We start from the raw sequence: 21,061 nt of genomic DNA on the forward strand, positions 1-21,061 counted from the left end.
TGGAGAGCCCTGCAGTGGGGTGTGAATGCCCGTGTACACTGTGGAGAGCTGTGCAGCGGTGGAGGGGGTGTGAATGCCCGCGTGCACTGGAATGTACACCTCCTCAGCTATGCACACTTAGCACAGGGGCTGCAACAGCCTCCCGGCAGGCTAAGACCCAGTGGCCTCAGTTTCCTCGGCCGTGAAGCTGGAAGGATGCCGCCTGCCCCCCCGGGGCATCACGAGGGTGCGATGAGGTGGTGAGTCAGGTGGCCGGGGTCTGGCCCAGGGTGGGTTCCGGACACAGTGGTCCCCCAGCCCCTGCTGTCTGGAGCTTGGCGCCCACCCCGCCAGCTGGGGTAACGTGAGAAGCAGAGGGCCTGGCCGCGTGACTCAGAGAGCGGCCGGGGCCCAGATTCCCTTCCGGTGCCACCGGTGCCCTGAGTTTCAACCCCAGCATTGTGGGGGGCGGTCAGGCCGGCCCCCTCAGTTTGGCCTCTGCTGGAAGCCGGGCCTCCTGCCTGCTGTGTGGCTGGGGCAGCTGGGAGCCAGCCCCGCTCAAGGCAGCCGTGGGCCTGTGGGTGCCCCTCCCTTGGCGGGTCCCAGGCGAGGCCCCCGAAGAGGGGCCACAGGCCGGCGGCGTGAGCAGGAGAAATTGTGTCTCCCTGTCCTGGGGCTGCGTGGGGTGGTCCTCCCGGGGCCGGCGTCCCGTGTCCTCACGTGGTCGTCCCTCTGCGGCCTGTGTCCGGACGTCCCTTTTCATGAGCGCCCCGGTGAGACGGGGTTAGGGCTCCTGCACCAGGATGACCTCGTCCCGGCTCACTGGTCTGCAGCCGTCTTGTCTCCAGACAAGGGTAGGCCTGAGGTCGTGCAGGTTGGGACTCCAGCATACATACTTGGCGGGATGGGGACACCGTTCGACCCGTGACAGCCTCGGAAATCACGCAGATGAGATGGGGGGGTCTGGGTTCGCAGGGGCGGCTGGAGGTGAGAGCTGCCCCAGCACGAGCACGGATCTTCGTCACCGTCTCCCCGAGGCCGTCTGTGCAGAAGGGGAGGCCGTGGCCGAGGGGGTCGCCTCCCCAGGGGCACAGCCCAGCCCCTGACCTTCGAGCAGGTTAGTGGCGTGGGGCTGACCGCCCGGGGGAAAGCGTCCTGTGAGGGCAGGCGGGTGAGTGGGAAGCAGCCCCTCCTACTGGCCTCGGTCGTCCGCCAGCCCGTGCGGCGGTGTGGCCGCCCCCGCCTGGTGCCCAGGGGCCCGGTGAGAGACGGGCCCCGTGAGTCCACGTGGGGAGGAAGTGGTCAGCTGTGCCCCAGCTGCCCCCTGCCCCCCAGCTGCAGCCACCTCTGCAGTGACATCAGTTTAAATCTACCTGTATCTGAAACAGAAGTTTGGGCTGTGGCGGCATCTGGGGACGGGGGCCTTTGCACATTAGCCGTGAGATCTGGGAGATGAGGAGGCCAGGGGCTGCCAGGGCCACAGGTGGGCACAGCGGGCTGAGGGGGGCCAAGGTGAGGTCAGGCCACCGGGGTCACGAGGCCATGTCGGCACCGGAGGGACAGGGGAGCTGGCGCCGAAGACGTTGGGCCGAGGGCAGGGCTGCCGAGTGCCCACCTGGCTGCTCGTGGGGGACCCCACGGGAGGGGGCGGCCTGGGAGACGGGAGCGGCCGGGGGCTGCGGGGCGTCAGGCCGCCCCCGTGGGCAAGCCCCCTCCTCACTGCCTTGTCTCCCCTGCCTGCTGCCCTCCCGCAACCTGCGACCACTGCTGCCCTGGGAGCCGCTCTCGGGGGAGCACGGGGCGGGCCCCCGGGGGGCAGGTGCTGGCCTGGCCTTTTCCTTCTCTGGACCCGAGCGTGGGCCCAGCCTCCCAGACGGAGGGGGAGGAGGGTGGGGTGACTGAGCTGCCACGTGGATGAGCCCCAGACACTCTGAGCACATCACACGTCCCCCTCCCGGGGGCACAGGAGACGTCCCGACAGGAAGCGGACTCACGGTTGGGGCCGGGAGGCGGGGGCACTGCTAACTGGGATGGGGTTTCCATTTGGCGCGATGGACGGTTCTGGAACTAGATCCTGGCGGTGGCTGCAGAGCCTGTGAGTATACCAGGAATTGCTGAATCGAACCCTTAAGCAGGTGGATTTCATGGTACGTGAATTACATCTCAGTTTTTAAAAAGGGGACCATGAAGTGGTGAAACTATCTGATTAGCGAACAATGTTAAAACTCAAAGCTGGTGGCCCTTCAGCCCCGCCACCTGCGAGGCGGTGGGACCGAGTCCAGGGCCCACCCCTCCGCACGGCGGCTCCTGTGGGCCTGCGCTCAGGCCGGACTGTCCCCCAGCCCGTCCCCTCTCTCCCCAGACTCCTGCGGGAACAGTGGATCCGGGCCAAGTACGAACGGCAGGAGTTCACCCACCCCGAGCGTCAGGAGCCCTACTCTGCAGGTGAGGAAGCCGGCACCTGTCCGTCTGTCCTTCCGCTCTGTCTCTCTGTCCCCCCGCCCCCGCCCCCTGGAGCTGGAGCAGGATCCTTAGGAACCTGGGCGACCGCTTAAGTGGTCTGAATCTGTGTCCCTCCGTTGGCCCCTGACACCAGCCGACTGACCTGGCACCAGGGGTCCCCACAGCTGCTCACAGCCCAGCCCTGAACCCCGACCGAGGGGTGGGGGGCTGCCCGGGGCCCTCCAGGCTGGTGCGGGCAGCACCTCTGCCCTGGGAGGGCCCGCAGGGTGGGTGGGTCCTGGCAGGAGGGGTGTGCATGGGCCCGGGCCAGGTGGGCCCAGGGAGGGTGGGCCAGGCCCCGGGGGCTCTGTCAGCACACGGGTTGGGGGTGATCACATGCGGCGGCTCAGGTGTCTGTCGCGGGATCGGCCCCTTTATCAAACCCCCGTTGGCCGGGAGGGGCTCTGCGCGCAGCCCCTGCTCCTGCACAGCAGGCGGCTCCGGGTCCCCTCTCCTCCCGAGCCCCTGATGTGGCCCAGGGCTGGGACGTGGCCTCGATTCAATTACGGCCCACCCCAGAGAGCCACTTCCTCCTCTCCTGATGCCCCCGACATGGGAGGGAGAGGACGTGGGCGCCCGTGCCTGTTCCGCCCTGGGGCGCTTGTGCCCCATCCTGCCTGAAACCCGGCCTCCCTGCTCTGGGACCCCAGGAAGGCTCACCCCACAGCCTTTGTCCCCCGGGCATAGACGTCTCAGCGATTTATAACGCGTGGCGTGCGGCCTCGACTCAGAGGCAGGTGCAGGAGTTTGTGCCTGTCCCTGCATCAGGGCGTGTGGGTGTGAGCGGCAGTAGTCCAACCCAGTTGGGCGTAAGGAAGACAGGGAGAGGAGTGGCTCACACAGTTGCTCTGGCTTCAGGCACAGTTTGAACCAGGGGCTCAGTCAGCGCTGTCAGGACTTGGCTCCTGTTTCCCCCTCTGGTTCTGCTTCTCGGGGTGGCACCGCCCCTGCCGGTGGTGGCTTTACTGCGGCAGGTCCAGACTTTTCACCTGGGTTGGAAACGCCTTTGGGTTCCATGAGGAAAGGGCAAGTGTGACTTTCACCCAAGCGTCAGGAGAAGTCTTAGCTTTGGTCCCGACTGGTCAGGGGCAGGCGTGTGACCTAGTCACGCGGGCCGGGAGATGTGTGCGCGCCGGCCCGCCTCCGGAGCCCCCCGAGAAAGCGGGGCTGTGCGTAGGGTGGCACGACGACAGACCCTCCCGTCGCGGGCTGCTGCCATTCCTCGTGAGACGTCTCCGACGCCGCGGGGGTGCTTGGGGTGCCGGGCAAGTGGGTGGGATGGGGAGAGCCCGTGGGGCGTGCACACGTGGCGGGATGGAGCCGGCGGCTTCTCCGGCAGACCCTCGGGGCAGCGAAGAGCAAAGGCTGGGGCCCACCTGTGGGGGCGGGCCCTTGTCTCACCTGGACAGGTTGTGTTGGGGGCCGCAGAGGACCAGCCCGCACGGGCGCGAGCGGGGCGAGCTCAGCTGGGCCCAGGGACGCTGCGGGGGTGCTGCTGAGGGGGCACCGGGCGGGGTGACGGTGAGAACTTGGCAGGAGCAGGCGGTGCCGGTCCCCACCGCGGGGGCCCTGGCTTCCCACTGGGCAGCAGCTGATCCGCTGGAAGGGCCCTGTGCACGCGTGCCCCCATCTCTGATCGCCCGGCCCCTGCAGCTCTGCAGCCTCCCCCCGACTCACACGTCACCTCCGGCGTGGGGGGCCCCGGCCTCGGGCCTCGTCTCTGCTCCCCACACGAGGCGGCAGCTGCTCACGGCCTGGGTGCAGAGACCCTTAATGGGGCTCTGATTCCCATTTCTCTAAGCCCACCCACCCTGCCCAGGAAGCTAACGCACCCCCTCCCTCAAGCCCTGAAAATTCACGCCTGTGGCTCCCCGCCCGCCCCCCGCCCAGCAGAGCCCTGAGATTTACAGGCACAGAGTCCTGTGTGTGCGGGGCCCTGGGGACCGTCAGCTTGGTCCCCTGACTCCACGGAAGTGCTCACCAAGCCACCCGCGGGGCAGGGCCCCTCAAGGAGACGTGGGGAGTGCCCGGGGCACCCGGGGCACCAGCTGCTGGGGTCCCCCTGGGTTCCCAGAGGTGCCTGAGCCCTGGCTCTGTGCGCAGGTCCTGAACAGCCTCTGAATCTCATTCCCGACGGAGGCCCCCCCTCGCCCACCTGTCTCCCCAGAGCCCGCCACCACCCCCCACCCCCCGGGCCTCCTCCTGGGAGAGGGCGGCGTTCAGGAGACCCGGGGCGCCGCTCCTCACAGCCGCTGCTGCCTGGCTGGCTGGGGCCCCTGGACCAGAGCCCCGCCCGGCACTCTGTCGGGATGGCGGACGACCAGGCCCCCGGCCCCCCCCACCCCCAGGCCTCCTCTCGCCCACCCGCCCCGGCCACGTCCCTGGCGAGGCCCAGCCCCCCCAGGAGCGCCCTTCCCACGGCACAGGGGCCGACACGCCCACGGCCCCTGAGAATGGGGACGTGCCAGGGAGGGGGACCGCGGGGCCGGGGCACGGCCGCTCTGAGGTGTGACGTGGCCAAGGGAGGCCGGGCCGGGGGCTGCTGGGGACCCTCCCGACACGCCGCCTGCCGGGGCCTCAGGCGAGCCCGGTCCCCACCCGGTGCACTTAGGGCATCCGCGGAGGAAGTGTCACTGCCGGGGCCGAGCTGGACGGTTTGAGCAACGCGGGAGCGGCGTCACAGGATCTGAGTCGGAGCAGAGGACGTCTTGACGGGTCCCTGTGATAACGAGGAACCCAACTGTGAGGGAAGGGAGGGGACACAAGTTCCCGCTAAGTGTCCGTGGGGGAAACGTCACCACAGCGAAACCGCTGTGGACAGACGTGACCCGGGTGGGGACGTGGGGGCGCGGCCTCCGGGTAGGACGGCGGCGGCCTCGGTGCTGCTGGGGCGCCAGCCTGGCTGTGCCAGTCCTGCTGTGGTGGTGGGTGTGGCGGCAGGTGCCAGCCTGGCCGAGGTCACAGGTGCGGCTGGCGCTCCCGGCTGACCTCGGCCAAGGTCACGGGCGTGGGGGGTGCTCGCCCCGGGATAGCAGGACCGCAGGCCCCTCGCCAGGGTGACCCCGGGTAACAGCTGCTCCTGGCTCTGTCCCCGGACCGTCCCCGCCTGCAGCCAGAGCCTCAATGGCCGCCTTTCACGGGCGACAAGGGCCCCTGTTGTCCGGAGGGCCGGCTGCCCCCGTCACCGACACACTCAGCGCTTGCTGCGCGGCTCGGCCGGCCCTGCCTCGCGGGTTCGGCCCCCTTCGGAGAGCGTGGAGCCCTGGGGGCGGTGGGCCGGGGGCTCCCGGGGGGAGTGGCGGGGCCCCCGCACCCGTCCCAGTCTGTGTGGTGGGGACGCAGGGTCGCGGTGGGAGCGTGGAGTGACCTCAGGCGCGGGGCACACGGGGCCCGAGGCATCCCTGGCGGGGCTGGAACCACACATGAGGCAGGCGCTTCTGTCCCCCTCCTGGTGCCGCCCTGACAACCCCTGTGTGTTAACACGGGCTCACACCCACTTCCATGGTGCTTGTAGCCGCAGATCACACACGTTCACACGCGTGTGCTCTTAGATGCACTCAGTCACACGCGGATCTCAGGTTCACACCTGTGTTCACACCCGTGTTCACACCCAGAAGCACCCGCCGCGTGTGCTGTTCCCAGAGCCTGTGATGTTCCTGGAACACCGGACGACGGGCTTTGAGTCCTAGCAGCACCGCGCTCGGCCAGCCTGCGCCCACTGACCCTCCGCCTTCAACCTTTCCCCACCGGCCCCTTTGGCTGTTTCAGCCGGAGCAGCTGGGAACCTGAGTGGTGGAGGACCGGGGCCCCCAGGGCTCCCGTGCCGGCCTCTGGGGGAGCAGAACCCGGAAACCAGGTCCTGGCCCTTCTGGGGAGGCGGCTGGAGGGGGTGTCCCTAGTGCCACCCGTGCCCAGGGGACACCCTCCACGGGGCACCCCCCGGAGAAGCCACCCGGTGTGGGGGCCCATCTCCTAGCCAGGGAGGGCCACCCCGGGGCCTGGGCACAGGACGCCTGGCCCGGCCCCCGGCAAGCCCTGGGCCTCCCTGGAGCACGGCCATGTGGTCCCTGCTCCAGTTTTTTACGACGTTAACGTGTCATCTGCACACCTGATGAACAGCTCCACGAGCTGCCCGGGCCCCCCGCCCCACCCACCCGGGTCTGCTCTGTGCCCCCGTGTGCGCCTTCGCTGGAAGGTCACGGATGGCTCCTCTCGGCGCCGCACGTCTGAGCCTCGCCCGGCTGCCCCGCGAGCCTGGCGCGCAGCCGTCTCGGCGCAGCGTCCACTGTGCGTGGGACCAGTTGGTCCCCAGCTGAGGGACGTGGGTCGTGTCCGGTCGGTGACGCTGACGAGTGAAGCTGCTGTGAACACGTGAGGGTGTGTCCACCACGTTTGTGTTTTCACGTTTCTCTGGGTCACGTGGGAAGTGCATGATCAGCTTGAGAAGCTGCCCGCTGCCCCGTCCTGCAGCCGCCCCGCTGCCCTACTGCTTGTCCGCTGGGGGACGGACGGTCAGTCTGTGGTTTGGTCACTGGTCCATCGCAGTGGGCATCTCGTCGCCGGCTCTGGTGTCCACGGCCTCTCCCGGGCTCGTCCCAGGCCGTCCCACGCAGGGGTTTCAGAGAAGAGGCGGCTGAGCGGGGCCGGGAGTGGCCCGGCTCCTCCAGCTCCCCGCAGCGAGTACTGGGCCCAGCACACAGTAGGCGCCCAATAAGTGCTGAGTGAATGCTCTGGCTTCTGCCCCAGCACCGGCCAGTCCTTTGGGAGAAAATGGTCACTTCTAGCCAGCCGGGCCCCGGGTGTGGGCGGGGCAGGGGGCTGCCACTGGCAGGGGTCACGGGGAAGGCCGAGCAGCAGACCCCCCCAGCCCGCGGCTGTGTGCCGGGCGCTGCACCGCGACAGCCGGGAACGGGTTCGGGAACCTCCCAGGGCCTGGGCCTGCCTCAGGGTGGGTGGCGAGGGGCCCACGGCTTGGAGCCCGGGACATGGTGGGCAGGCGTCCGCACGGCAGAGCCTGGGCTGCCCACGTCCCACGTCACGGGGTTGGGGGGCCGCTGAGAGAGGACGGCTCGCGCGAGTTTGGACGTGGGCAGGTTGGGGGCCGCCACCTTCAGGCTGCGGCCAAATAGCCGCCCATCTGCTGGGCAAAGGCAGGGACCTGGCCAGCACCCACCCGAAAACGCTGCTGCTGCCACATCGCAGACCCAAAAGTAGGCATCCTGGCGGCTCGCCGTCGGGCCTGGGAGCCAGGCAGACTCGGGCCAGCGTTTCCGTGTGTTCCGCTGGGCTGGCCCGGGACATGTTAGCAGAGCCGCCTCAGGGGTGACCAGTGGGAGCGCCATTCCGGCTGCGGCAGAGACGCCCCCGTTCCGGGCCCGGCATCCTGAGGCGCTGCTGCCCCCTGCTGGGCCCCGCAGGCAGGCGCGGGCCCCTGGGGTTTGGGAACCGCTGACCGGGCTGGGAACCGCTGACCGGGCTGGGAACCGCTGACCGGGCTGGCGGCTCCAGCCTTGCTGGCCACTGGCCTTGGACGGGACTCCACGCCAGCCTCAGTTTCGTCCTCTGCAGTGGGGATGGCCACGGGATGTTCCTAGAGGCCCGTCTGGGGGACATGAGACGGCTGTGCAAGTGCTCGGCCTGCCATGTCTCAGGCGTGGGTCAGGGCTGCTGGCGGGGAACGTCCTTGCAGAAAAGCTGCGCCTTGGGCACTTCTCTGTGTGGCTAATGCAGGGTCCAGGGGGGCCGGCCTTGAGCCGAAGGCAAGTGGACTTCCAGCCAAATGCTCACTGAGTCAGTCAACAAACGTTCCAGGGAGGGCCCTGCTTGAGCTTGGGGACACGGTGGTGGCCCTGTTCCCTGGTGCACATAGAGGGATGTGCCTGCTGGGCTGTGTGCAGGGGACCCGGGGGACGTGTCTTTCACAGGCTTTGAGGAAGCCGGGTGGGGGGAGGGAGCAGGCCTCATCTGGCACTGTCCCACCACAGACAGACAGGCGCCAGCTGCCCCGTCCCCGACGCCAGGCTGCCGCCTCTTTAGGACCACACATCTCGAGAGCAGAGAAACAGCTCCTAGTCTCCATGGTGCTGGGTGTGGGGCTGCCAGGACAGCCGACGGGCGGCAGCAGGCTGGAGCTGGGGGCTGGGGGCTGGGGGCCAGGACCCAGCGGTGGCGTCCAAAATACTAAAGCCACGCCGTCAGGCTCTGGGCTCTGGGCACCACCCCTACTGACGGCACCCCCGGCACGGACCAGCCTCAGACGGCGCCTGGCAGGGATCTCACTCAGCGCACGTGGGCAGCGGGACCCTCTCCCCAGAGCAGGAGCAGAGGGAAAGCTGTAGGGCAGTGACTGAGGGCCCCCGCCCCTAGCCATGTGCCCCCGGGCTATGCCCAAGGGCAGTGGGCGCCCCTGGAAGACACGGCGCGCTGGGCACAGCAGAGCTGCTCAGGAAGGCCGGGAACCACCAGGCGTCTGTCCACCAGGCGAGGGTGGACAGCCCGGCATCCACAGGGCCCCGCTGGCGACGAAGAGGGGCGAATCCCTGACCTGGCAGCAGCACGTCGAGGAGCGTGGTGTTGAGAGGGAGCTGGCCCAGCCCCCGGGGCACGTGTGGGGTAGACCTCAGACACAAAGCCCCAGAACAGGCAAAGGGGAAAGGGCGAGAGAGGGCTCAGGGCGGACGCGGCGCCTGAGGGGCTGCCTTCTCACCACTGCTCCTGGGACACTGACCGCGGGCTTCGTGCCTTCAAGCGACGTAAACGGACCCTGTGGTCCCTGGAGGTCGGGGCTCCACGATGAGGCTCGGGGCCAAAGCTGAGGAGGGGGCAGGGCTGGCTCCTCCTGGGGGGCTCCCCCTGCACTGCCCAGCCCTGGGGGTGCTCCGCAGATTCTTGGCCGAGGCCCCATTGCCCCAGTGTTGCCGGGCTCACTTCTCCCTCTGCCCCCCTCTCTCGAGGACCCTTGTGGTACCCTTGGGCCCCCTGGATGATCGAGGACACTGGCCCGTCCCCAGGCCCTTGCTCACACCCAAAGAGCGCGCACCGTGTGCCCGCCCAGTGCGCTCACATCCCCGCGTGCCTGTCACACCTGGCAAGAGAAAGAAGAGAAAAAGGGCAGGAGCGTGCAGCCCGGTGGAGAGGGGGTGGCCTGGGGTCCAAGGACAGGCTGACGCCCGCTCACACCCGCCGGCCTCCTGGCACCTGGGGGCTGCGGGTCCCCCGGGGACGGGAACAGGGTCCACCCGGCCTCTGCCTCGTCAGGGTGGCAGCCGCCAGCCCGGGTCCATGGCGGCCGTCCGACTGGGCCCCTCTCCCCCAGGGTACCGAGAAGGCTTTCTCTGGAAGCGCGGCCGGGACAACGGGCAGTTCTTAAGCCGGAAGTTTGTGCTGACGGAACGCGAGGGGGCCCTCAAGTATTTCAACAGAAGTGACGTGAGTTGGGCACAGGGCCAAGGGCAGCGGCCGGGCCTCCCGCCCGGGGCCTGGGGTGGCTGGGCACTGGCCCCTGGACAGCGGTGCCACTTCCTTGGCTGCCCTCGTGCCCTTCCCGGGAGATGCGCTGCCCCCTCCCGTGGGGACACGCCGGCCGCCGTGGGGACCCCTCCACCCCCCCCCCCGGTCACAGCCACTCCCTGTGCTGTGGGTGACCCTGGGGCACAGAGGTGGCAAGCCTTCCCCTGGCGGACACTCCCAGGCCTGGGAGGGACAGAGGGGACCGGCACCCGGCAAGCAGGCCGGGGTGACCCCGGGTGCCGCAGGCAGCAGCGCGTGGGGAGGCGCTGGGGGGTCCCAGTGTGGCGGGGCAGCTGGCCGAGCCGCACCCACACCTGGAGCAGACCGGCTCCGGGTCAGAACGAGACCCTGTGATGCAGTAACCACGGCAGCTCGTGGCCCTCAGGCCCGCCGCCTCTGCCAGAGGGCGCCACACGGCAGTCTGCCGGCCCCCCGTGCAAGGAGAGGAGAGAGGTCGGGCTGGCAGGATGGGAAAGCAGGAAGGGGGGGCCCAGCCGCGAGCAGGGCGGACCAGACAGGGGGCAGAGGAGGGGTCAGTCTACATGTTGAGCGCCCGCCTTGTCATCCCCCAGGAAGGGATGCTGTTACCTTAGACTTAGACCAGGGAGCCTAGGCCCAGAGAGGGTAAGTAACTTGCTCAAAGCCACGCGGGACAGCAGGTGCGTGGCCGGCATCCGGAGCCCACCCTGCCTGCTCCCTTGACCTTGGAGACTGGAGACTCCCTGCCAGCCCAGCGCTGAGGCCCAGCCTTGCTTCCCAGGCCAAGGAGCCCAAGGCCATCATGAAGATCGAGCATCTGAATGCCACCTTCCAGCCGGCCAAGATCGGTCACCCGCATGGCCTGCAGGTCACCTACCTGAAAGACAACAGTACTCGAAACATCTTCGTCTACCACGAGGACGGCAAGGTGGGTGCACGGCTGGGTGATGGTGGCTGGACCACCCCCACTGTCTCAGGAGAGCCCAGCGGACCCCAAGGGTGGCAGGCATGGGGCCAAGGGGCCACCAGACCACCCTGCCATGGCTGCAGTGGGGAGCCAGCTGGGCCCTTGGGGAGGGGGCCTAGAGGCCTCATGAAGAGACGAGGGTGGCTTCTGGCTGGCAGAGCGCCGCACCCCACCCCGTGGCCATCGCCCCTGTGTCCCCACCCAGCGAGGGTGGGAGGAACCCCAAGCAAACCCCTCAAAGTCTGTCCTTAGGAGTTCTCTCTATATTCTGGATATTAATCCCCTAACAGATAGGTGATTTGCAAATATTCTCTGCCATTCTGTGGATTGCCTGTTACTCAGTGAACAGTCTTTTGATGCACAAAATTTTTAAATTTTCATTTAGTTGAATTCGTCTGTTTTTCTTTGGTTGCGTGTGTCTTTGGTGTCACATCCAAGAAATTATTGCCAAGTCCGATGTTGTGAAGTTTTTGCCCCATGTTTTCTTGTAAGAGCTTTATTGTTTTAGGACTTACATTTAGGTCCTGGATTCATTTTGAGTTAATTGGGTCAGGGTCCAGCTTCATTGTTTTCTGTTTGTTTTTAAATTTTATTTATTTTTTCTTTCTTTTTTTGGCTGCATTGGGTCTTAGTTGTGGCATGTGGGATCTTCATTTAGGCATGTGGGATCTTTCGTTGCAGCGCGCTTGCTCTTTGCTGTGGAGCGCGGGCTTCTCTCTAGCTGTGCATGCAGACTCCAGGGTGCATGGGCTCTGTAGTTGCAGCACGCGGGCTCTCTCATTGAAGCATGCAAGCTCAGTAGTGTGGTGCATGGGCTTAGTTGCCCTGAGACGTGGGATCTCAGTTCCCTGACCAGGGATTGAACCCGCGTCCCCTGCATTGGAAGGCGGATTCTTTACCACTGGACCACCAGGGAAGTCCCAGGTCCAGCTTCATTCTCTGGTGTGTGGATTTTCAGTTTTCCCAGCACCATTTGTTTAAAAGACTGTCCTCTCCCCATTGAATGGTCTTGATACTGTCATCAAAAATCATTTGACTGAATATGTAAGAGTTCATTTCTGGGCTTCCTATTCTAGTCCATTGGTCTGTATGTCTGTCTTCATAACAGCAGCATACTGGGTTTTTCTGTTTGCTTTTTAAAATTTTATTGAAGTATGGTTGACTTAAAATGTTGTGTTAATTTCTACTGCACGGCAAAGTGATTCGGTTATACATATATATATTATTTTTCATATTCCTTTCCATTATGGTTTATCACTGGATGTTGAATATAGTTCACTGTGCTATACAGTAGGACCTTGTTGTTTATCCATTCTCTATATAATAGTTTGCAAAAAAAAGGTTGCATTTGCTAATGCCAAACTCCCAATCCAACCTTCCCCCACTCCCCTCCCCCTTGGCAACCACAAGTGTGTTCTCTATGTCTCTGAGTCTTTTTCTGTTTCATAAAAGTTCATTTGTGTCGTATTTTAGATTCCACGTGTGATATCAAATGGTATTTGTCTTTCTCTTTCTGACTTATTTGACTTAATCTCTAGGTCCATCCATCCATGTTGCTGCAAATGGCATTATTTCATTCTTTTTTATGGCTGAGTAATATTCCGTTGGATATATGTACTGTATCTTCTTTATCCATTCCTCTGTCGATGGACACTTAGGTTGCTTCCATGTCTTGGCTATTGTGAATAGTGCTGCAATGACCACTGGGGTGCATGTATCTTTTCAAATCAGTTTTCTGTAATCCCACTCCCAGGAGTGGGATCACAGGATCATATGGTAGTTCTATTTTTTGTTTTTTGAGGAATCTCCATAGTTTTCCATAGTGGCTGCATCAATTCACATTCCCACCAACAGTGTAGAAGGGTTCCCTTTTCTCCACACCCTCTCCACCATTTACTGTTTGTAGACTTTTTGAGGATGGTCATTCTGAGCAGTGTGAGGTGGTATCTTGTAGTTTTGATTTGCATTTCTCTAATAATTAGCGATGTTGAGCATCTTTTCATGTGCCTTTTGGCCACCTATACATCTTCTTTGGAGAAATGTCTATTTAGGTCTTCTGCCCATTTTTCGATTGGGTTGTTTGGTTTTTTGTTACTGAGTTGTAGGAGCTGTGTGTATATTTTGGAAATTAAACACTTGTTGGTCACATCACTTGCAAATAATTTTCTCCCAATCCGTAGGTTGTCCTTCCATTTTGTTTATGGTTTCCGTTGCTGTACAAAAGCTTGTAAGTTTGATTAGGTCCCATTTGTTTATTTTTGTTTTTATTTCTATTGCCTTGGGAGACTGACCTAAGAAAACATTGGTACAATTTACATCAGAGAATGTTTTGCCTATGTTCTTTTCTAGCAGTTTTATGGTGTCATGTCTTATATTTGTAAGTCTTTAAGCCATTTGGAGTTCATTTTTGTGTATGGTATCAGGGAGTGTTCTAATTTCATAGATTTACATGCAACTGTCCACCTTTCCCAGGACCATTTGTTGAAGAGACTGTCTTTGCCCCATTGTATATTCTTGCCTCCTTTGTCAAAGGTTAATTGACTGTAGGTGTGTGGGTTTATTTCTGGGCTTTTTTAAAAAAAAATATGTGGCACATGGGCTCCTTGTTGTGGTGCACGGGCTCTCTAGTTGTGGCGCATGAGCTCTGTAGTTGCAGCACGCGGGCTAGTTGTGGCCCGCATGCTCAGTAGTTGCAGTGGGCGAGCTTAGTTGTCCCGCGTGGCATGTGGGATCTTAGTTCCCCAACCAGGGATCAAACCCGCGTCCCCTGCATTGGAAGGTGGATTCTTAACCACTGGACCACCAGGGAAGTCCCCTGGGCTCTCTTTTCTGTTCCACTGATCCATATGTCTGTTTTGTGCCAATACCATACTGTTTTGATTACTGTAGCTTTACAGTACTGTCTGAAGTCTGGGAGGGTTTTGCCTCCAGCTTTGTTCTTTTTCCTTCAGGGTATCTGTGGCAATTCTGGGTCTTTTATGAGGACCATACTCTTTTGATTACTGTGGCTTTGTAATCAAAAGTGAATTCCTCCTGTTTTGTTCTTCCTTTTAAGGATTGCTCTGGCTGTCTGAATTCCCTTGAGACTCCATAAGAATTTTGTCAAATGCATTTTCTGCATCAATTGAGATGATCATGTAGTTTTTTTCCCCCCTTTATTCTGTTAATGTGGTGTATTACATTGATCGATTTTCATGTATTGAACTGTCCTTGCATTCCAGGAATAACTCTCACTTGGTCATGGTGTATAATCCTTAAATATGCTGCTGAATTCAGTTTGCTAGTATATCGTTGAGGATTTTTTGCATCAGTGTTCACAAGGTGTATTGGTCTGTGGTTTTCTTTTCTTGTAGTGACTTTGTCTGGCTTTGATATCTGGGTTATTCTAGCCTCACAGATGAGTTAGGAAGGGTTCCCTCCTCTTTGATTTTTTGGAAAGTTTGAAAAGGACTGGTATCAATTCTTCTTTAAATGTTTGATAGAATTCACCAGTGAAGCCATGAGGTCCAGGGCTTTTCTTTGTGGAGAGACTTTTGATACTGATTCAGTCTCCTTACTAGTTACAGGTCTATTCAGATTATCTGTTATTTTCATGACTTAGTCTTGGTAGGTTTTGTGTTTCTAGGAGATTATCCAGTTTCATCCAGGTTATCTAATTGGTTGGTATACAGTTGTTCATAGTACTCTCTTATAATCCTTTCTATTTCTGTACAATTAGTAGTAATGTACCCACTTTCATTTCTGATTTTAGTAATTTGAGTCTTTTTTTCTTAGTCCATCTAGCTAAAGTTTTTTCAATTCCGTCTATCTTTGCAAAGAACCAACTTTTGTTTACATTTATTTTTTCTATTGTTTTTCTGTTCTCTATTTCATTGATCTCTAATCTTTTTTTCCTTCTTTCCTTTAGCTTAGGGTTTAGTTTGTTCTTCTTTTTCTAGTACCTTAAGTTGTATCGGTATCTTTGTTTTTCATTGTCAGCATTTATAGCTAAATATTTCCCCCTTAGCACTGCTTTTGCTGCATTCCCTAAGTTTTGGTATGTTTTGTTTTCATTTTGATGTACCTTAAATATTTTCTAATTTCCATTGTGATTTCTTCTTTGATCTGTTGTTTTTTTTACCTTCCACAATTTTGTGAGTCTCCTGGAGAAAGGATATAGTTGGATGATGTGTTTATAGCCATTCTACCAAACTCTGTCTTTTGATTGGGAGTTTAATACATTTACATTTTACAGTAATTACTGATGAGGGACTCACTTCTGTCATTGTGCTATTTGTTTTCTATATGCCCTGTAGATTTTTTGTCCCTCATTTCCTGAATTCCTGCCTTTTGTGTTTATTTCTTGTAGTGAAACGTTTAAGTTCTTATTTCTTTTTGTATATATTCTATCACTGTTTTCTTTGGGGTTACCATGGGGATAACATTTAACATACTAAAGTTAAAACATTCTAAACTGAATATATAGCAGCTTTTTGAATGTTTTTTCAATAGCATAAAATTCTACTATTTTAGCTCCATCCCCACTGCTTTTGGTTGTTGATGTCACAAAATTACATCTTTGTACAATGAGTGTTCAAAAAAAAACCCAAAAAACGAACAAAAAAAACCACCCCCTACTAATTATTTTAAATGCACTATCTCCTAAAGTATGTAAAAAATAAGGTTTGGAGTCACAACCCAAACTTAAGTAATACTAGCTTTTACATTAATTTTTTTTTTTTTGCTTTATCCTTAAAAGCATTAGTCTCTTAAATCATGTAGGTAACAAAAAGCACAGGTACAAACCACTGTTACAGTAATACTGGCTTTTATAATAGCCCATGTATTTACCTTTATTGAGATCTTTGTTTCTCTACAAGGTTTTGAGGTACTGTCTAGTGTTCCTTCATTTCACCTGTAGGACTCCCTGAGCATTTCTTTCTTTTTTTTTAAAATATTACCTTTAATCTCTCTTTTTGAAAAATTTATTTTATTTATTTATTTTTGGCTGCGTTGGGTCTTCATTGCGGTGCGCGGGCTTCTCACTGCGGTGGCTTCACTTGTGGAGCGTGGGCTCTAGGTGCACGGGCTTCAGTAGTTGTGGCACACGGGCTCAGCAGTTCTGGCTCACAGGCTCTAGAGTGCAGGCACAGTAGTTGTGGCACACAGGCTTGGTTGCTCCATGGCATGTGGGATCTTCCTGGACCAGGGCTCGAACCCGTGTCCCCTTCATTGGCAGGCAGATTCCCAACCACTGCGCCAGCAGGGAAGCCCTAGGATTCTTTATTGAGAGGGTTTTGTTTTGTTTTTTTCTCCTTTGAATATATTGGCTAGCTGTCTTGTGCCTCCAACGTTTCTGATGAGAAGTCTACTCATTATCTATTTGAGGATCCCTTATATGTGACAAGTCATTTCTCTCTTGCTGCTTTCAAGATTCTTTGTCTTTTCAAAGTTTGATTATAACGTTTCTCAGAGTGGACCTCTTTGAGTTCATCTTACTTGGAGTTTGTTGAGCTTCTTAGATGTTTATGTTCATGTCTTTCATCAAACTTGTGATGTTTTCAGCTATTATTTCCTCAAATATTCTCTCCACCCCTTTATCTCTTTCTTCTCCTTCTGAGACTCCCAGAATGCATATGTCGGTCTCTTGGTGGTGTCCCACAGGTCCCTTAGGCCCTACTTGCTTTTATTCAATCTTTTTTTCTGTTTCTCAGCCTTGATAATTTCCATTTTCCTCTCAAGTTGACTGATTCTTTCTTCTGCCTTTGAATCGTCTAGTGAAATTCTCATTCCCATGATTGTACTTATAGTTTCAGAATTTCTGTCTGGTTTCTTTTTAGGTTTTCTCTTTATTGTTATTTCCATTTTGTTTATACATTTTCTTGATTTTCTCCAAATATTCTTTTCTTTGAGCATATTTAAGACCACGTTTAAAAGTCTTTGTCTAGTATATCTGCCATTAAGTCTTTTCAGTGACAGATTCCGTTGATTTATTTTTTCTTTTGAAAGGGCTATTTTCTGTTTCTTTGTGTGCCTTGTGATTTTTTGTTGAACACTGGATTTGATTCTGATAATGTGGTAACTCTGGAAATCAGATTCTCCCCCCTTCCCCGAGGCTTATTTATTTTGCTGTTGCTTTTGGGCTTTTTGTTTTAGTTGTTGGAGGCCGTGTCTGTGCCGAGGATCAGCCTGAGGTGTAAACTTAATTTCTGCTCACGTTTTTCTCTGAGCCTTTCCCTGGTCATGTGTGGTCACTTCCTAATTTCCCCTGTATACGCAGCTGTTTCTCAATGTCCTAGTCTTTGATGTCTGGCTCCCAAAGGGGGAAAACCAAAAGAGAAGGGGAGAAAGTGGGTGCTCGCCCTTTAAATCTTTGGGAGGTCTTGAGCTGGAGGGGGAGGGGCTGCAACAATGCCCCCCTCCTTTGTCTCCCTGTGATCAGAGCACAGATCCCTGATATGTGGAGGACAGAGTCCTTTTTGCCCACCCTAGCTCCTGCAAACTCTGTGTAAGTTGCTCCAGGACACCTGCACAGAGGCCTGTCCTGGGGGTGGGGGTGGGGGGAAGGATGGGTAGCTGCATCTGTTCTCAGAGCGGAAATTGACTGAAATTAACCACAATGTACTCTCCAAGTCTTCCCCTGGAAGTTGTTAAGACTTCAACAGACTTCAGAATTCCAAAATGGTTACATCAGTCAGATTCTGCCAGTGCCATTGTTTTCCAGGTGGGGAGACAGATACCCGGTGCTTCCTACCCCACGTTCCCAGAATCCTCTTTTCAGCTTTTAGCTGATCCCTTGGGAATCCACGTCCACGTGCGTGCACAACATGCTTGAGCTGCTGCCAGATCTGTCCATGTTCTCATCGCCTGACGGCGTCCCAGCACGGTGGATGAGGCACTGGCTTTCTCCAGTCCCCACCCCTCACCTCGCCCAGGCCCGCTCCTCTCCCACCTCACCCATCAATCACCCTTACCTTGCTATTCTGTCCACACCTCTATTCAGAGTGTACATTACCATGACCACAGAAATGCTCTCAAGGCTGAGCAGTGACTTTTCGCTTCCTGCATGTTTCATTTCTCCTAGAGCTAACAGCTGCCTTTCCCCCCTGGGTAACCACGTGTTCATTACTGACTCACCTCGCCACCGACTGCCCAAGTCCCTGGATATGTCCTGGGCAGCAAGCAACTTCACCCTTCTGGAATCCTCTCTCCTGCGGCCACATCTCAATACTGGGCTGATTCCATTTCCTGGAATCTAAGTCCTTCTTGGTTTACTCCCTCCTCCTGGTGGAACAAACCCTTTAGTAGCTTCCTGAGAAGGAGTGCCTTGGAGGCAAGCTTCCAGAGACCTTGCACATGTGAAAATCCTAACTTCCACTTGAGTTAGAGTTTTCCGATGACAGCCTGGGCGTGGGTCTGTCTTCCTTCTCTGTGTTGGGAGCTTGGTGAGTCCTCCTTGCCTAGTAATTTACATCCATGAGGTGGGGGAGTAGTTCTTGAGTTATTTCTTTAATAATTTCTTCCTCTATTTTCTCTGTTCTCATTTTCTAGAACTGTTATTCAGATATTGGCTGTCTTAGATTGGTTCTCTCATTCATTTCTAGTCCCACTTTTTCCCTTTTTCACTGATTTCTAGAAAATTTCAACTTTGTCTTGCAACTTTCCTATTGAAAGTTTTCTTTCTGTTCTCAATGTTTCAATCTTCAGAGCTCCTTTTGGTTTTTGCAGTGTTCCTTTTTCAAAGTACACTGTTCTTGTTTCTTGATTGTAGTATCTTATCTCTGATTATTAACGTTAAATTTGAAGCTTTCTTATCCTTGAACAATGTTTATTTCTTCTAAGCGGCTATTTCCTGTTTGTGTGCTCTGTTCTCTGACTTCCATGTGAGAGATTTTCCGGGCTGGTCAGATTCTCTGGAGGAAACCCCTCCTGCCTGGTGCAGATACCTTTGAGTCCCAGCACTGAGGGAGCTGAGAGGGAACAGGAGGGGCCTCAGGCTTGGTGTGCAGTCACACAGCTTCACTCTTTCTGGAATGATGCCCCAACACACACACACACACACACACACACCCTGTGCCTGGCACAACTCTCCCCTGAGACCCTCTCTTTCTACCCCCTGCAAAGAATAAAGCTCCATCTTCTGCCAGGGTGGCGGAGGGGCAGTCTCTTAGCCAGTTCTCCTGCTTAGAACCCCCCTCTCACTTCCAGGGGAACCTAGAGCTCTGCATTCCCAAGCCCTTTGAGGTCTGCAGTACAAACTGGGCTGTGCCTCAGCTTTCCTCCGTGGCTTCCGCTTTAGCTGTCTTGGATCACACCTCCACCTGTCTGCCAGCTCCTGGCACTTTGTGACTGTTCTCGCCCTCTCATGGGGTTAAGCCTTGAAAAAGCAATCCCTTATGCAGTACTAACAGGTGTTGGGAGGGAACCTGGCTCAAGGAATGTGAGCAAGTCTTCAGTTTTACCCAGAAGCCTCTACCTTCACTTTCCGTGTCGGGAGGCTGAGCCCAGGGAAGGCAGAGGGTAGGTGCCGGGAGCCCAGAGGCTTTCTGCACGAGCAGTGGGATGCCGTCCTGGCCCGAGTCCCCAGCGAGTTGTGGGCACCTGCTCTGCACCAGGCCCTGTGCGTAGATGCTTGATGTGGCTCTGTCCTTGGTGAGAGAGCAGAGTCTGGCAGGAGAGACAAGAGTCTATCAGACGGGCGACTATGCCGAGTGCTGGGAAGAGTGAGAACAAGTGATGTCCCAAGGGGTGAGGACATGTTCCAGGAGGAAGAAACGGCCGTGCAAAGGCCCCGTGGCTGAGACTCTGCTGAGGATGGGGGAAAGGAGAAGAGGAAGGGGTGGGGGACAGCACGAGGTGGTCCTGCTGAGGGGGCTGACCCGACCCTGCAGACGTCCGGCTATACTGGAGATGCAGTGGGGGGAGGGTGTTGCAGCCCAACTTGAATTTCCAGAGGATCCCTCTGGTTTCCGTGAGTCAAGGGAGGTCCTGAGATGAGCGGGGGCAGTGCTAGGGACCGGAGGGACTCGGTGCACTGCCATGGGGCTGGGGGCACCAGGCCTGAGCGGGGCTCCCTGGCAGTGCCCAGAGGGTATGTCGTGGCCTGGATTGCGTGGGCTGGGCTGGGCTGGGGGTCCCATGCGCCGAGGCAGGAGGGACAGAGCACTGAGGTGGGCAGGGAGGTGAGTGGGGCCTCAGGTGCGGCTGGAGGTGGGCGTCAGGGTGACACTGCAGGACCCAGTGGACCTGGAGATCGGGGAGGAGCGCTGTCTGTCCAGGTGTTGGCGGGGAGAGCAGATGTTCGGTGCATCCAGGGTTGCGGGAGACCTCGGCCTGGAAGGGCCTGGGAGGGGAGAGATGGGGGAGCCTGTGGTGGGGAGGAGGGGTGGGCGGGGGTCCCTGGGGCAGCGAGCATGGCAGCCAGGAGGAGTGAGAGGTCACAGGAGGCCGGGGTGGGGCGTGGGCCGGCCCCAGGACGGGCGCTGGGCCTGGGGTGGGAGGGATGGGGTGGCAGCACCTGGGCCGTGACGCTTTGGCCTGGGGAGCCGGCCCTCTCCACTCCCCCGTCCAGCGAGGGCCGGCCTCCGGGGAGCAGCTCTGCCCTCCTTCCCTCGGTGGCGGGGGGTGGCAGCTCCGGGTGGGTTTATAAATAGATGGGCCTCTCTCTAGGCTAGAGATAGCAGGTCATAAAGACAGAACGATCTGAGAGGAGAAGAGACCGCCCGGTGCCCGAAGCAGCGTCAGGGCTTGGGGACAGCTTGGACGGCAGCCCCGCACCCGCTGTCCCGCCTGTCCTGAGGTGGCTGTGCGCGGCGCGGCCCGCTCCTGCTGCCTGGGTGTCCCCGAGCAGGCCCGGGAGCTGAGGGACGGGGTGAGTGTGGAGGGGCCCTGGGGCCGCGGCCACACCCAGCCTCTGACCCCCAGGAGATGGTGGACTGGTTCAACGCGCTCCGTGCTGCCCGCTTCCACTACCTGCAGGTGGCCTTCCCAGGGGCCAGCGACGCGGACGTGAGTGGCTGCTGCTACCTTTGACCCGGGTGGGGGGACGAGCGCCCCAGGCTGGGACGGGATTGGGAGCTGACCCAGGGCCCACGTGGACCCCCCCCCGAGACCCCCACCACTGACTGGCCTGAGGCCCCTGGAGAC

The 21,061-nt window shown here is 58.0% G+C and overlaps 1 protein-coding gene across 5 annotated transcripts in view; it reads left to right on the top strand.

The window, feature by feature from the left end:
- ADAP1 (ArfGAP with dual PH domains 1) overlaps window positions 1-21,061 on the top strand; it is a 65,333-nt gene that overhangs the window by 40,686 nt on the left and 3,586 nt on the right. For all 5 annotated transcript variants that reach the window (XR_005016409.1, XM_036824971.1, XM_036824970.1 and 2 more), the window contains 4 exons: window positions 2,342-2,424; window positions 9,797-9,909; window positions 10,751-10,897; window positions 20,840-20,923. Coding sequence is in view for 4 of the 5 variants with exons in the window: in XM_036824971.1 (XP_036680866.1) it covers window positions 2,342-2,424; window positions 9,797-9,909; window positions 10,751-10,897; window positions 20,840-20,923 (427 nt within the window). In the remaining variant the exon portion in view is untranslated. The remainder of the gene's footprint in view (window positions 1-2,341; window positions 2,425-9,796; window positions 9,910-10,750; window positions 10,898-20,839; window positions 20,924-21,061) is intronic.

The sequence above is a fragment of the Balaenoptera musculus genome, chromosome 15 (assembly GCF_009873245.2).
Source record: "Balaenoptera musculus isolate JJ_BM4_2016_0621 chromosome 15, mBalMus1.pri.v3, whole genome shotgun sequence".
Lineage (NCBI taxonomy): Eukaryota > Metazoa > Chordata > Mammalia > Artiodactyla > Balaenopteridae > Balaenoptera > Balaenoptera musculus.